The sequence below is a fragment of the Telmatherina bonti genome, assembly GCF_933228915.1.
Source record: "Telmatherina bonti genome assembly, chromosome: 2".
In the NCBI taxonomy this organism is placed as follows: domain Eukaryota; kingdom Metazoa; phylum Chordata; class Actinopteri; order Atheriniformes; family Telmatherinidae; genus Telmatherina; species Telmatherina bonti.
Genome location: NC_136620.1, coordinates 20,823,960 through 20,836,774, shown reverse-complemented (window position 1 = coordinate 20,836,774; position 12,815 = coordinate 20,823,960). Strand labels below are relative to the sequence as shown.

The following is a 12,815-nucleotide window of genomic DNA, read 5'->3' as shown; positions in this document are numbered from 1 at the left end:
TCTGGCAGGGGCTTTCTAGCTGCAGCGGCTTCAGCAGAGGCAACTGAAAGTCGGCGCCAAACTGAAGCCAGCGGCTATTTAATACTCTGGCTGATCCATCTCATTGTGGAGGATTATATTTCAACACTAAAAAATGTCTCAAAACTTGATTTCCAGTCGAAAAAGAGGGTGATACGTGATGGAAGACCAACGCCAGAGCTAAAAGGTTTGCTTAAAACTGAGTCAAAGAGTCGTTCTTTTCAAACTGAGTGGGACAAGCGAAAAGACTGGCTGTGTGGAAAGATGCTGTTTTTTCCAGTTCTTAAATTGTAAATCTGACTCTTGAGAAGTCAGTGCCTCACCAGCCTTGAACCTCACTGCACGTCACTGAATAGGCGCTACATTCACATAAAAAGATCCACTAAACGAGTTCCGAGTTCAACCAGCTGAAATGTTAGATCATCCTTATAACCAGCTGTCACCTTCAAAACACACCTGTAATTCGCTTCCAAAATTGAAAAGTTACTTGCGTCTCAAGGGTCGCCTTTTAGCCCATTGGTTGAAAAATGTCACATGACTGAACAGTCAATTAAAGGTAGCGTGACTTTACAGCAGTCCCAACTTTTGCTTCTACTTTTGCAAGCGCATTTTTCGTTTGGTTTAAAGGCAAAAAATGTCCATTCCTATGGTGGATTTCAGTGCTTACGGGCTAAATGAGGAAAATATTAATGATGACCAGCTGAACTATCTGAGTAAAGAGCTGAAAAAGGCTTTCACGGAAGTTGGCTTTGTTTTCTTAAAGAACTCTGGTATTACTCAAGAGGAGGTGAGGACAACATAAGAAAACTCCAAGTAAGTTGGTCAAAAGTACTTCAATTAAAAAGCGTCTTTCCCCTGTGGTCTGTTTGAGCAGGTAAACCGTGTTATGGACATATCCAAGAAATTCTTTCTGCAGCCTGATGAACTAAAACAGCCCTTCAAAAGGAGCACCTTTGCAAACAATCCCAACCACGGCTGGGTGCCATTGGAACGTGAGAAGTGAGAAACAGACACTTTGTTCATATTTTGCACAATTGAATTGATCTTGAATTAATTCCTTTTTAGGTTGAATCCAACTCAACCTGCAGGCTTAAAGGAGTCATTCAACACTGCATCATTTCACCCTGACATAGTAAGAATTGACTTTTTACTCAATTTTTTCCATTCAGTCACAAGACAGTCCACATTGATCCTGTTGGGTTTTTTTTTCAAGTTGGAAGGCTGAAGTACAAGATAATCAGTGCTTATCACTTAACCACCATTGTGTTTGGAAGCAAATGAATAAATACATTTGCCAGTTTTAAGTATCCACAAACATAGTGTATTTGTACAGAAGTGCAAAACAAGCAATGCTTCAAAATAGCAAAACACACAAAGATTGGTGTCTAAAATCTTTATATATTTCAATTTGAGTGTCAGTTTCAGGTCTGGTATTAATCAGGCCGTTGTTCTCTGTTCTGTAGAAATGGCCATCAAAGGGCGCTTTGATGGGTTTCCAGGAGATCCACACAACTTTCTTCCAGCGCTGTAAAGAGCTGAGTCTCCGTGTGCTGAGGGTAATGGCTCACAGCCTGGGTCTGGACCCCGATGTGTTCCTGAGCAGACACCACCTTATAGGAAGTATGATTGCCACATTAACTGTCTACATGATGTACAAAATTAATATTAATAATCATAATAACCAGATACTGACTTTAGATTTTTGATGTGGGAATTTCTTTACAGATTTTTAAGTCAAATTCGAACATTTGAGGCATTATATTTAGAAAAACTTTACTAAGTGCTATGAGAATATGATAATATTGATTCAAATAACAAGAGCATAATTTTAAAACTGAAATAAAAAAGACTTGCATCCAATGAATAATGAACCTCATGACTTCCAAGCCTTTCTTTGCCTTTTTCTTCTTAAAGATGCTGCCAGAAAAGAAATAAATTTTGAGTCAAGCAAACATTTATCCACATATGAGAGAAAACTGACAATACTACTTTGTTTCCACTACAGCTGATTGCAATGGGACAGCACTCCGGGCACTTTACTACCCACCTGTGAACAGCGAGACAGCAAGGGATGGTCAGCTGCGGTGTGGAGAGCATTCAGACTATGGCTGCATCACTCTACTGTTTTAAGGCTCTGATGGCCTGCAGGTAACACCTTGCTATATCAACAAATGAGATACACCCACAAGAAGTGTTTGATAATTCAATGAAAACATAAAATGTGTAGAAATCCAGTTCAAGTTGTAGTTATTGTTTTTGTTTGGTCTTCCTCAGTTTTCTTTATATTTAACTTAATGCCCAAACTATATATTAGCCTTCTATTATACCTAAATTACAGTTACCCTCTAACTAAATGGTTAAATATGTATTAAGCCATCTAATCATAGTGTCACTTGCAAACTTCAAGGTCTGTAATTGCTCTGGGGAATTTATCTCTGCTCCGTCTGTCCCTGGAGCCATCCTCCTCAACATTGCTGACCTGATGCAACGCTGGACCAGTGATCAATATATCTCGGTGGTGAGTGAAGAATATTTATGAAATTGTCATAAGTGTTTGGCTAAAACCAGTCAATCTATGTTCCTACCCTCCCCTATGGTCATGAGCTGTGGGTCGTGACCGAAAGAACAAAATTTCCTATGCAGGCGGCTGAAATGAGTTTCCTCAGCAGGGTGGCCGGGCTCTCCTTTAGAGAAAGGGTGAGGAGCTCGGTCATCCGGCAGGGGCTCAGAGTAGAGCTGCTGCTCCTTGAGAGGAGCCAGTTGAGGTGGCTCAGGCCTCTGGTGAGGATGCCTCCTAGAAGCCTCCCTGGTGAGGTGTTCTGGGTACATCCCTCCGGGAGGAGACCCTGGAAAGACCCAGAACAAGCTGGAAGGATTATATCTCTCGGCTGGCCTGGGAATGCCCCCCCCCCACGGAGTTGGCAAATGTGGCTGGGGAGAGGGAAATCTGGGCTTCCCTGCTAAGGCTGCTGCCCCTGTGACCCGATCCCGGATCAGTGGTAGAAGATGAATGGATAGATGGATGGATGTTTGGCAAAAATAAACACAAAAATAAATTTGTTGCATAAAGATACATAATTGCATTTTTGAATTCAACAGGTCTAGGATAAATAGTTAATAGAATTTGGTGATATAATTAATCAGGAAGAAAAGTAGCATAAGTTCTTTTAGCTCCTTTTAAATGCTGCTAGAGTTTAGGATAGCACTTTTCACCCTTTTTCTTCTTTAGAAACTGTTGTTTGTTTCTGTCATCAGGCTTTAGCGAGTTTTCATATGAAGATTGTGCCACGTTTCTGGAGACAGTCTGCAGAAACTGTAGCATATTGCATTGTAATTACACACTGTCCTTATATTTTCTGGAAGTACCTTTTGAGTCTTTTAGAAATAAGTAATACCATATGTTTGATTTAATAGGCGAGAAAATCTGTTATTGTACTTAAAAGAAGAAGAAAATAGTTGAAGTGCCTTCTTTTTAATGAATGGGCGACCAAAACTGAGAAACTAAAAATCCTGCCCCAAACATTTTTGCATACTTTTACTTTTCTGCTCACCTTGGTCAACAATATTTGTGATGTAATAGTCTTTCGAATACTGTCACTACCTGCATCTTGATTTTAAAGATGTGTAGTTAAAAATATTATTTAAACCATTGTTTAAAAAGCATTTAAGTTTATAATATTGGTCTTTGTTTCACAGTGTCACAGGGTTTTACTGCCGCCTACTGGAGACTCCAGCACACGTCAGTCCCTGGCTTTCTTTGTCCATCCAGATGATGAGGCTCTCATCACCTGCTGTGATGGCTCAGACAAATACCCACCAATTACATCAGGCACCTACGTCGAGGAGCGCCTCAGAGAATCATATGGGAGTAAATGAAATCACTTTCACCAGTTTGTTCAAAGGTTTTGTCCACAAATTTCAAAAATAAGTTTGTGATTCAAATGTGGTTTGGTCACAAATATGATGTAACCTTGTGTCACAGTGATTTTACTTTTTTAACAATGACTTGAATATGATTGTTTTTCTTTTAATCAGTGAGCTGAATTTGTGCAATGCAAAGATTCAAATGGTACATTTGTAAGCTCATTTATTTAATTGGTGTTTCAAACCATGAACATTTTGATGAACTTAATAAACAAGATGAACAGATTTTCTTTTTTTTTTTTTGGTTTTAATAGGATGTAAAGAAAACTAAACTGGAATTAATCTTGGTTATTCTTGGAATGCCCCTTTAAAGAAATATATATATTAAAAAAAACATGAAATAAGTAAATGGGTGAACTCCCCTAAGAACATACCCCTGTTTAACTTACACCCCCCCCCCCCCCCCCTCTATTGTCAACCTGTAACAAATTTTTTACCATCTTCCTGCAGGTTCATTTCCAGTGGTTTTAAGTTGAATAAATAAATCTAATATTTTATCATAAAAAATTACACATTCACACTCATGAGCACTGATACACATACTTGACCTCAGAACCCATGCCACTAAAACGACACAGTTATTGAAAAGAATTATTCATTTTACATATGTAACTTCCTCTGTTCTGCAATCACATGGTCTGGTCCAAAAGACAGCTAGAAATATCTTATTTGGAAGGAATGTGCATTTTTTCTTTTTTTTTTTTTTTTTTTTTTTTTACTTTCAAAACTTAATTTCAGTAGGATAGTTTCAACACTCAATTTATTAAATGTTTCTTCTCAATAATTCTCTATTTTTCAGCCAGAAAATACATTTTCATTGGTTTTTTTTGTTTTGTTTTTTTTTTATAAGAGATGGTATCAGTCATAACAAGTCACAGTGTTCACAAAACATCCAGTTATTCCAGCTGATGTCCTCCCTATTTCACCCCGAAGAATTTCCCATGGAGAGCAGAGTACTTGTTGTAAATGATGAAAATGACAAAGACAAAATGATTGATTGTCCACATAGCAAACAGGAGCAGCTCCACATTTCAAGTTTGGCCCACTTAACTGATTTGGCCGTCGTGTGAGGGCCACTGTTGGCACTAGCATGAAATCTGAAATATGGAATCAGATTCTCGAATACGATCATAGTGCTTAGGCTTTTTTTTTTTTCAACCATCAGGACATCTTTCGGAAATATCAACAACACAAAACTGGAACCAAGAAAACAAAGACAAGCACACGGTGACCCATAACAAGCAGATGTTGTGGCCTCCTAAGAGTGTCCCGGCACTGGTACATCTTGCTGCTGGTGACCAGGGGGCAGTGGCTGGCTGTTTGCTGGTACAACTGGTGCTGGTCCACTTTCTGTTTCAGGTGATACTGGATCTGCAATAGTCACAAGTGCACAAGTTGATGAGTTGTGATTAATTTGTTATGAAGCAGATGATAGACAGTTACCACCTTTAAGACAGGAAAAAAGCAGGGAGTGGGTGACCAGTTTTGTTTAATCAATAGTATTCTATCTCTTTAGGATTAGAGACTAAGACACAGACCTGTTTACTTTTTGTCATGATCATGATCATTCTTTTTCTAATTACTTAAGCAAATCCACTAACATTACAAAAGAGAACAAGATGTGTCATTTGGGTAATGGGTAAATCACCATCAGATAACATTAACTGCAATGTCATACTTACGTTTTGTTTCAGCTTTTAGGTTCTCAGCTTTAACTCTTTCCATTTCTTCCATTGCCTGAGAAAGAAAAGCACAGAAAACATTACAACCATGATTTTTTTCCTTCCCTTTTTTAATTTTTTTTATTTTTAATAAAGAAAACGGTTAAAATATTTTTTTAAACAAAAACTTCACATCAAACTTGGCAGCAGCTCGCAACACTGTATCCAAATGTCTTTAGAATATAACATGTAGTTGTAGCTCAGAAACAACATAGTAAATGATTTAGGTGCCATTAGATTAAGATATTTGTTCCATCAGAAATCATTAACAATCATGTCAAGTATGGATTACGATCAAGTTAGTACAGAGCAAAAACAGGAAAAAGTTCCAAAATTTGAATTCAACTACAAAACTTTCCAAATTTACCTGCTTTAGTCCCATCTTCTGAGCATTAAGTTCTTCCTGTTTTCTTTCAAGTTCCTCCCTCTGTTTCTGCAGTTCGGCTGACTTCTTGTTGATGTCATTCTCTTCGTTGGTCAGCTGTTGCTCGTACTCTCTCAGTTCCTCCTCTGTGTATAGGGGATTTTGATCTAAAGTCTGCAGAGATCAGGGAATTGATTTTCATCACAACATTCATGATGCTGAAATATACCTTTATCAAACAGTACACAATAGGATTTGGAATGCCAGTTTTGACTTGGGCTCCGAAACAAATTATTTAAATTTCGCGCATTTCAAGGTCTTACCTCCCATTCATCTTTTTCGTAGAAGTCCTCCTTCTTGGTGGCTGCCATGAACTCGCTCAGTGACACAAGCCTGTCTTTGTTAGTGTCCACCTGAACATAAGCATATGAAACAGCTTCATTCTGTATTGGCTACCTTGATTAATTATTAGCCTATGCTCACATTTAAACCTGTCATCTATATCTCTTCAACCAAGGACTTGATTTCCTGCTGTTGTTTGCAACTTGTGCAACATGGTTATTCCCACTTTGAGTGAACAAATCTGTGTGCAAGCCTGTGCGCAGCTTCAGTTCTGTGGAAAACCTTGTCTAAAAATAATCATTTGTGTCATTGCTTGATAATAGACGGATACTCTTCAATGACTAAATATTTAACCATGGATGTGCTCCAGTACTTGCCAGACCTAATCAGATCTTAAAAACATTGGAGACTCCATATATGTTGTATTACTCTGGGGGCGCACCTCATTCATAACATGTTCCCTCATCCTCAGTCTCTCTTCCTCCATCTCGACCATATCATCCTCTTCGTTTTGAGGGTTGTACACCTTCTCCAGCTAAAGAAAACGCAAATATTATCCCACAGAGTTTTTGGCTTTTAAAAACGGCTTCAAAATGTAAAATGAAAAAAAAAACAAAAACAAGAACATATGATACAAACACATACCTCTTTAGTAAAAAGGGCTTCAAGCTCACTCTCATCGAAGAAGCCATCTCCATTACTGTCTGCAATACAAAATAACTTCTAATCAACATATAATGCCACTCATACGTACAACAGGAATAGTAGGACAAATACACCTTTTCAATAAAGAAGTACTTTATATCTATCTTATATTGTATTTTATATCTAGATATATAGAAATGTAGGCTGATGGCTTAACCATACCATACACATACATACATACATACACACATATATATATATATATATATATATATATAACATTCTTGGGTATCAACTTGTATTGTGGTTACCATGCATTTTGAAAAAGGTTCTTGGATCAAAATCTTCTGGGTCCAAGCCATCTGCCTCCTGCCACACCTCTTTTAGCTGGTCTTCACTGCCCTAGACACACACACACACACACACATTTGATAACTGACTTATTCCTTCAGTATTTTCTTATCAGCTGGCAGAATAAAAACAGGCAGGTTGTTCCAAGTGTCAATTGGAACCACAGGCAGTCAATAGTTTTCAAATTCCAACTAACCATCATAATGCAGCAGAAACAAAACAGATCTTTGGAGTGGTCAAATTAACAGTATGGTACATTTTAAGAAATATAAAAAAGCCTTCATGTCCATAGTAGAGATGCCACTTTTTTTTTTAATTTCACAGTGAATTGATCCCTCAATATTGTCACTTTGCAGAGATCATATGTGAATTTTTTTTAATGCATATTAATCATGATAATTATAAATTATTCATCATGATAATTATGAAATTGTGATTGATTTGACAATGATTGCACCAAGTAAATCTGTAATTATTATATCCCTTGTCCACAGAAGGAAACTGATGTATTTTGAGTTAATCTTTCTAAAGTAAAGAAAACATCCCTTTTAACATCCGGCCAAGTGAAGACCACTCTCCAAGAAGTAGACATATCATTATCCAAGTCTACCATGAAAGAAAACTTGACAGAGCAACTGCAGAGGGTTTACCACTAAGAAAATAACCATTCATGAGTCTCAAGAATAAAAAAGCCTGGTTCTGCAGTAGCCTTTGGACAGATGAAACAAAAAGCCCTCTCTCACACACAAAGATGTCACTGTGAGAACACCCTCATTATGCTGGCACTCATTCACACTGACTAAACAACAATGCTCTGGCTCAGCAAAACGCAGAAAACCTGGCTGGACAGAACTTCAAATCCTAGACAGAGGGTGTAGTACAGTACTATGTCTACGAACGTTTTTAATGACCCACATTAATATGGTTTTCTTACAGGATGGTTCACTTTCGGATGGTCGGCATGTTTTTTCTTCATCTCTTCATAGTGCTGCTCTTCCTTCTCGCGGTCCTCCTTATTCATGTTGTTCAAGCGCATCCTCCTCTCATGCTCCTTCCTCATCTCATACCTTTTGAACTCATCATGGCGTTCCTTGTCAAAGTTCTCCAGGTCTTTGGTTGCCTATAAACATGTATAAAAAATGATAGAGTTGTGCAACTTACTGGAACTGACAACAGGACATCAGTAGAGGATGAAGAAAAATATTTAGGTCACTCAGCATTTGGTGCAAAAATGTTCCTGACAGGACTCTGATACAGAACAGGATTCTTTTGGCAGCATTCAGCTCAGTTATAGACTACATCCTACTGACATATTCCTGCTGTTTAAGTGCAACCTTTTAACATGTATCAATTCATACCCTGATATGCTTGCAAAATGTAATGGGTGCCCAGCAATTATTAAAACTACATTGGACACGTCCTTTAAAAACCAGGAAACAGCCTTCATTGTAACCCCAATTAGATGACTTACAAATAATTCTTACTGCACAGGAATGTGTTTAAAAAAACAAACAAAAAAAAACTACCTCTAGCTAGCCCTCCCCCAGCCAAACATGGCATCAAGCTATTAATGTACTACTGGGTGTCCATAAAGTCTCTTTACATGCTTTTTTTTTTTTTTTTTTTTTTTTTAAAGTGTTCCAAAGACAGGTGTTAATATACATTAATCAAATTTCTTCCATATTTTCAGTTATTTCATTTCATTTGTGTATATCAGGTGCCCCCCCCCCTTTTTTTAAAAAAAAAAAAAAAAAAAAAAAAAAAAGCCTGTTTTTAACAGAACCACAAAAATGGCTGGTGTTTAACAAAAAATGCACAATGTATATTGACACAAAATTAACACCACACAGTCAAAAACTACAGGTATAATTATGGCTATCAGTCACCATCATGTCCCCCAATTTGTGCATTTGTCCCTGTTTCCATAAAGACAGTTATGGAGACAGTATTGGATAAAGGGAGGAGTGGACAACAAAGAACATCAGAAGAAAACAGATAGAGGTATGTAAAATAGAACCCCCAAAAAATAAACTTACATATCTGCTCCCCCTTTTGTAATAATTGCCAGAGAATGATCTATTCTTTTGTTTTTTAATAAATTTATTAAATTGTCAAAAGACTTTATAAACACCCTTTATATTTAAATCAAAGTCAGAGGAGCTAAAAAAGCAGACATACAAATTTCAGAGATTGAAGCTTGTAATTCTTTGTAGGCTCAACAGCACTAATCATAGCTATAATATAAACCACGGTTTATATGTGGTAATAACTATAGATATGATGCACTGATATGCAAGCAAAAGCACTGCAGTAATCACAAACAGTGCAAAAGGATTTGCACTTCCAGCAGTGTGTGGATGTGCTGTGCAGGTCTACCGATTGGATGAGGCGGTTCAAGTCCTCCACCTCGAATGTGTCTGGATTCATGTGGTTGAGGTGCTCAAACTGTTTCAGCAAGGCCTGATGGTCCAATATATGACCTGTAAGGAGGAGAATAATGGTTGGTATAATTAAACTGCACCACAGTCAGGTCATGTCTACTTATCCTTTGGGAACTTAACAATGAAGAATACCTTTCATTTAGACAGCAGTCACAGACACTAAGTGACTGTCTTTCAAGAAAATTACACAAGGGTTACACAAATGGTCCTTGAACTTTCCTTGCACTTTCATTGACATTTCAAGCTACTACTTTTCTTTGAGAGATGACAACTAACTGTGCTAGAGGAAGGAAGAGGCTTCATTTATTCAACTATTAAATTAAACTTATTCTGGTAATAAGTTAAATAACACAAAAAGCTTGACTTCACATCTGTTTATCAAATGGCGAGCTATCGCCTCAATATTTCATTCTTCACTTCCTGAAGCTGAGCAGAAATGACCAAAACATCTCCTACACCAGAAAATCACATATAGACATGCTGTCAGAGGTCATTTTTCATTGCCATATATCTATATCCATCCATCTATCTATCTCCATCTATCCATCCATCTATCTATCTCTATATATATATATATATATATATATATATATATATATATATATATATATATATATATATATGTGTGTGTGTGTGTGTGTGTGTGTATGTGTGCATGTGTATAAAGTTTAATCAGGTACAGTTAGTTACTTGGATTCCCTTTAGCTGCAGCAAAACTGGATCTAATAAATGAACTAAAATAAATAAAAAGTACCTAATATAAAAAAATAAATAAAAACAGACTTATATTAAGGAGGATTTTATGAAATTGTAAGTCTGTGAGTAACACATCATCAACAAGAGCCAAATACTCACCATTCCCCTCCTGCATGTCATGTTTGGCTTTGATGAGCATCCGCAGCCTGTTCATCTCCTCCCTTTTCAACTCGTCAAGCTTTGTGCGAAAATTATGCTGTACAAAGTCCAACTCTTTGGAAAGTTTACCTTGCTGCAAGTCGAGAGTTAACACAGTAGAGGTAAATTAAAAGTTCTTAAAAGTCAATAGACTGCTTAGCAAAACTTAGGCTGCTTTGTGAGTATGTACCTTGATGTCGTCCATATTGGCACTTTTCAGCTTTTCTCTAAAATGGGGGTCTTTTTCAAGGTAATCAATGACTTCCCTGAGGTAACGGTCATAGTGCAGTCCAGTGTCCTGAGAAACAGACCAAAGCCCATACTTTGTTAATGCCTGGCGGCAATTAGGGTCTTACAAATTGCTTCTGGGTAATTTAACTCTTGGTAATATATACTAATGTTCAAACACACTATCAAAACAGATGCTGCTTTTGTTTGTTTTTCCACCAGCCTTTTACTCACAAGTAGGTGCACTTCTTATTTACATTGTCTGATGCAAGCTCTTTTTCTGTTTTGTGTTTCTAAGACCTCAATGTAAGTATGATATCCCTGTATCAGACAAAGTACTGATGACTCACAGCACTCCTGGGTGGCTCCAGTTCCTCAACCTCAGGCTTGTCTTTGGCCTTGTCCACATTGATAGGCACTGAGTGGATACACAACCACAAACTCAGCAGAACCAGCCCACAACGGGCCAGTGCTTTGCTTTTCAACATCTAGTTAAGCAAGACCAAAAGGAAAGAGGAAAATAGAGTAGATAAGGTTTCACAGTTTTTTCTTTTATTTTGTCATTTTACCTGAAGATGGTGCATCTTTAATTAAGTTTTTCTTTCCTTTCTTCAATTTAGTGGCTGGATGCAGAGCAAAGTCAGAAAAGACCTTCACCTTTTCATACGACACCACCCTTGGTTTCCCAACCATTGTCAAATGAGCAAAAGCCATAACTTCAAATAGATACGAAATAGGGATGGGGTTATGCAAGTTAGTCCTAATCTCAAACGCCACACTCCGAAAAACAGGTCTGAGCTGTGTTTGCTGGATAAAGACTGGGAGATTTTAGTTTAAAAAGCTCTTTTATTAGAGCCTCGTGGTTTAATAATTGAAGACCTGTCATTCAAAATAAATTTAAAAAAAAAAAACCAAACAAAAAAAAAAACCATGCTAACTGAACGCCTTGTTTAGTGAGGATTGTGTGGTGGTGTGATAGCTAATTCATTATCCCGTAGAGCTGGAGAAGACCCAATCCAAGCAGAATCATACAGAAAAACTTAATTAATTAAATTGCAAGTAAAACAACACTCAGGCTGTTTGCTAAATGGCGCTTACCTTGGGCTCTTTATTTCTACCCGGGCTTTCACCGTTAAGTGCTACTCGAAGTGCCTGGGATTCTGCGGACCTTGTTTACAGCTGTCATCTATCTACCACAAGCCTCAGGTAGCCACAACCTACTGAAAAAAAGGCTGTGTTCACCATGGCAACGTCCCGCCTTAACCGCTCCTATTGGATAGTTGAAGTATACTTTCTTTATAAAACAGTCGCGTTGAATGCTGATTGGACGCTACGCCTGCCAATTACATGATGTCGAAATAAAAAAGCCGCTTAAAGGTACGTTGAACCAAACTGTACGTGGCGTTCAGTCAACCCCGGCCAGGGGCGGGCTCAAGGTTCATGACAATAAATAATCATTTTCAGATTAAAACTTGATTACAGGTCCTCAGATTTATATTCCTCAGATTGCACTCATGTAATAAGTGTCATCTAACAAAATAAGAAAATTGCCTGAATAAATATAAGGTTATTAAAAATTGAATCAAACTGTTTATCAAATGTTCTCACTTTAATAACTCAAAAATTTAAAAAATTTAAAAAAAAACAAGGGAGAGAGATAATATTCATATATAGGTTTATTTGATCTGCAAATGAGAGAGGCATTTCATTTTTAAAACAACAGCAACAGAAATATGTAAAAATCCACCTTTACCAACCAAACTAATGTAAATAATCGTAGACCTACAACCAAGGCCGGATTATCCAATGGGCATTATGGGCACAGCACTAGGGGCCCATGTCCACTCGGGGTCCATGTAGGGCATATACCAGCAGTTTGAACATGAA

General features: G+C 37.5%; 2 protein-coding genes across 2 annotated transcripts; one reads left to right on the top strand and one right to left on the bottom strand.

Moving 5' to 3' along the window:
- Nucleotides 1-652: 652 nt before the first annotated feature.
- LOC306762249 (uncharacterized protein) lies at nt 653-3,894 on the top strand (the record flags this gene model as incomplete). The annotated part of the gene is given in 8 exon segments (XM_079248690.1): nt 653-805; nt 893-1,017; nt 1,084-1,150; nt 1,482-1,638; nt 2,024-2,145; nt 2,149-2,166; nt 2,426-2,536; nt 3,715-3,894. Coding segments are annotated over 8 exon segments (933 nt in total).
- Nucleotides 3,895-5,200: 1,306 nt separating this feature from the next.
- On the bottom strand, nt 5,201-11,416 carry LOC306767490 (nucleobindin-2-like; the record flags this gene model as incomplete). Its single annotated transcript, XM_079255524.1, has 12 exons — nt 5,201-5,313; nt 5,625-5,679; nt 6,031-6,201; nt 6,351-6,440; nt 6,812-6,904; nt 7,015-7,073; nt 7,326-7,416; nt 8,300-8,485; nt 9,742-9,845; nt 10,662-10,794; nt 10,891-10,998; nt 11,279-11,416. The coding sequence occupies 12 exons, from the start codon at nt 11,414-11,416 to the stop codon at nt 5,201-5,203; spliced, it is 1,341 nt and encodes a 446-aa protein (XP_079111650.1).
- Nucleotides 11,417-12,815: the final 1,399 nt, after the last annotated feature.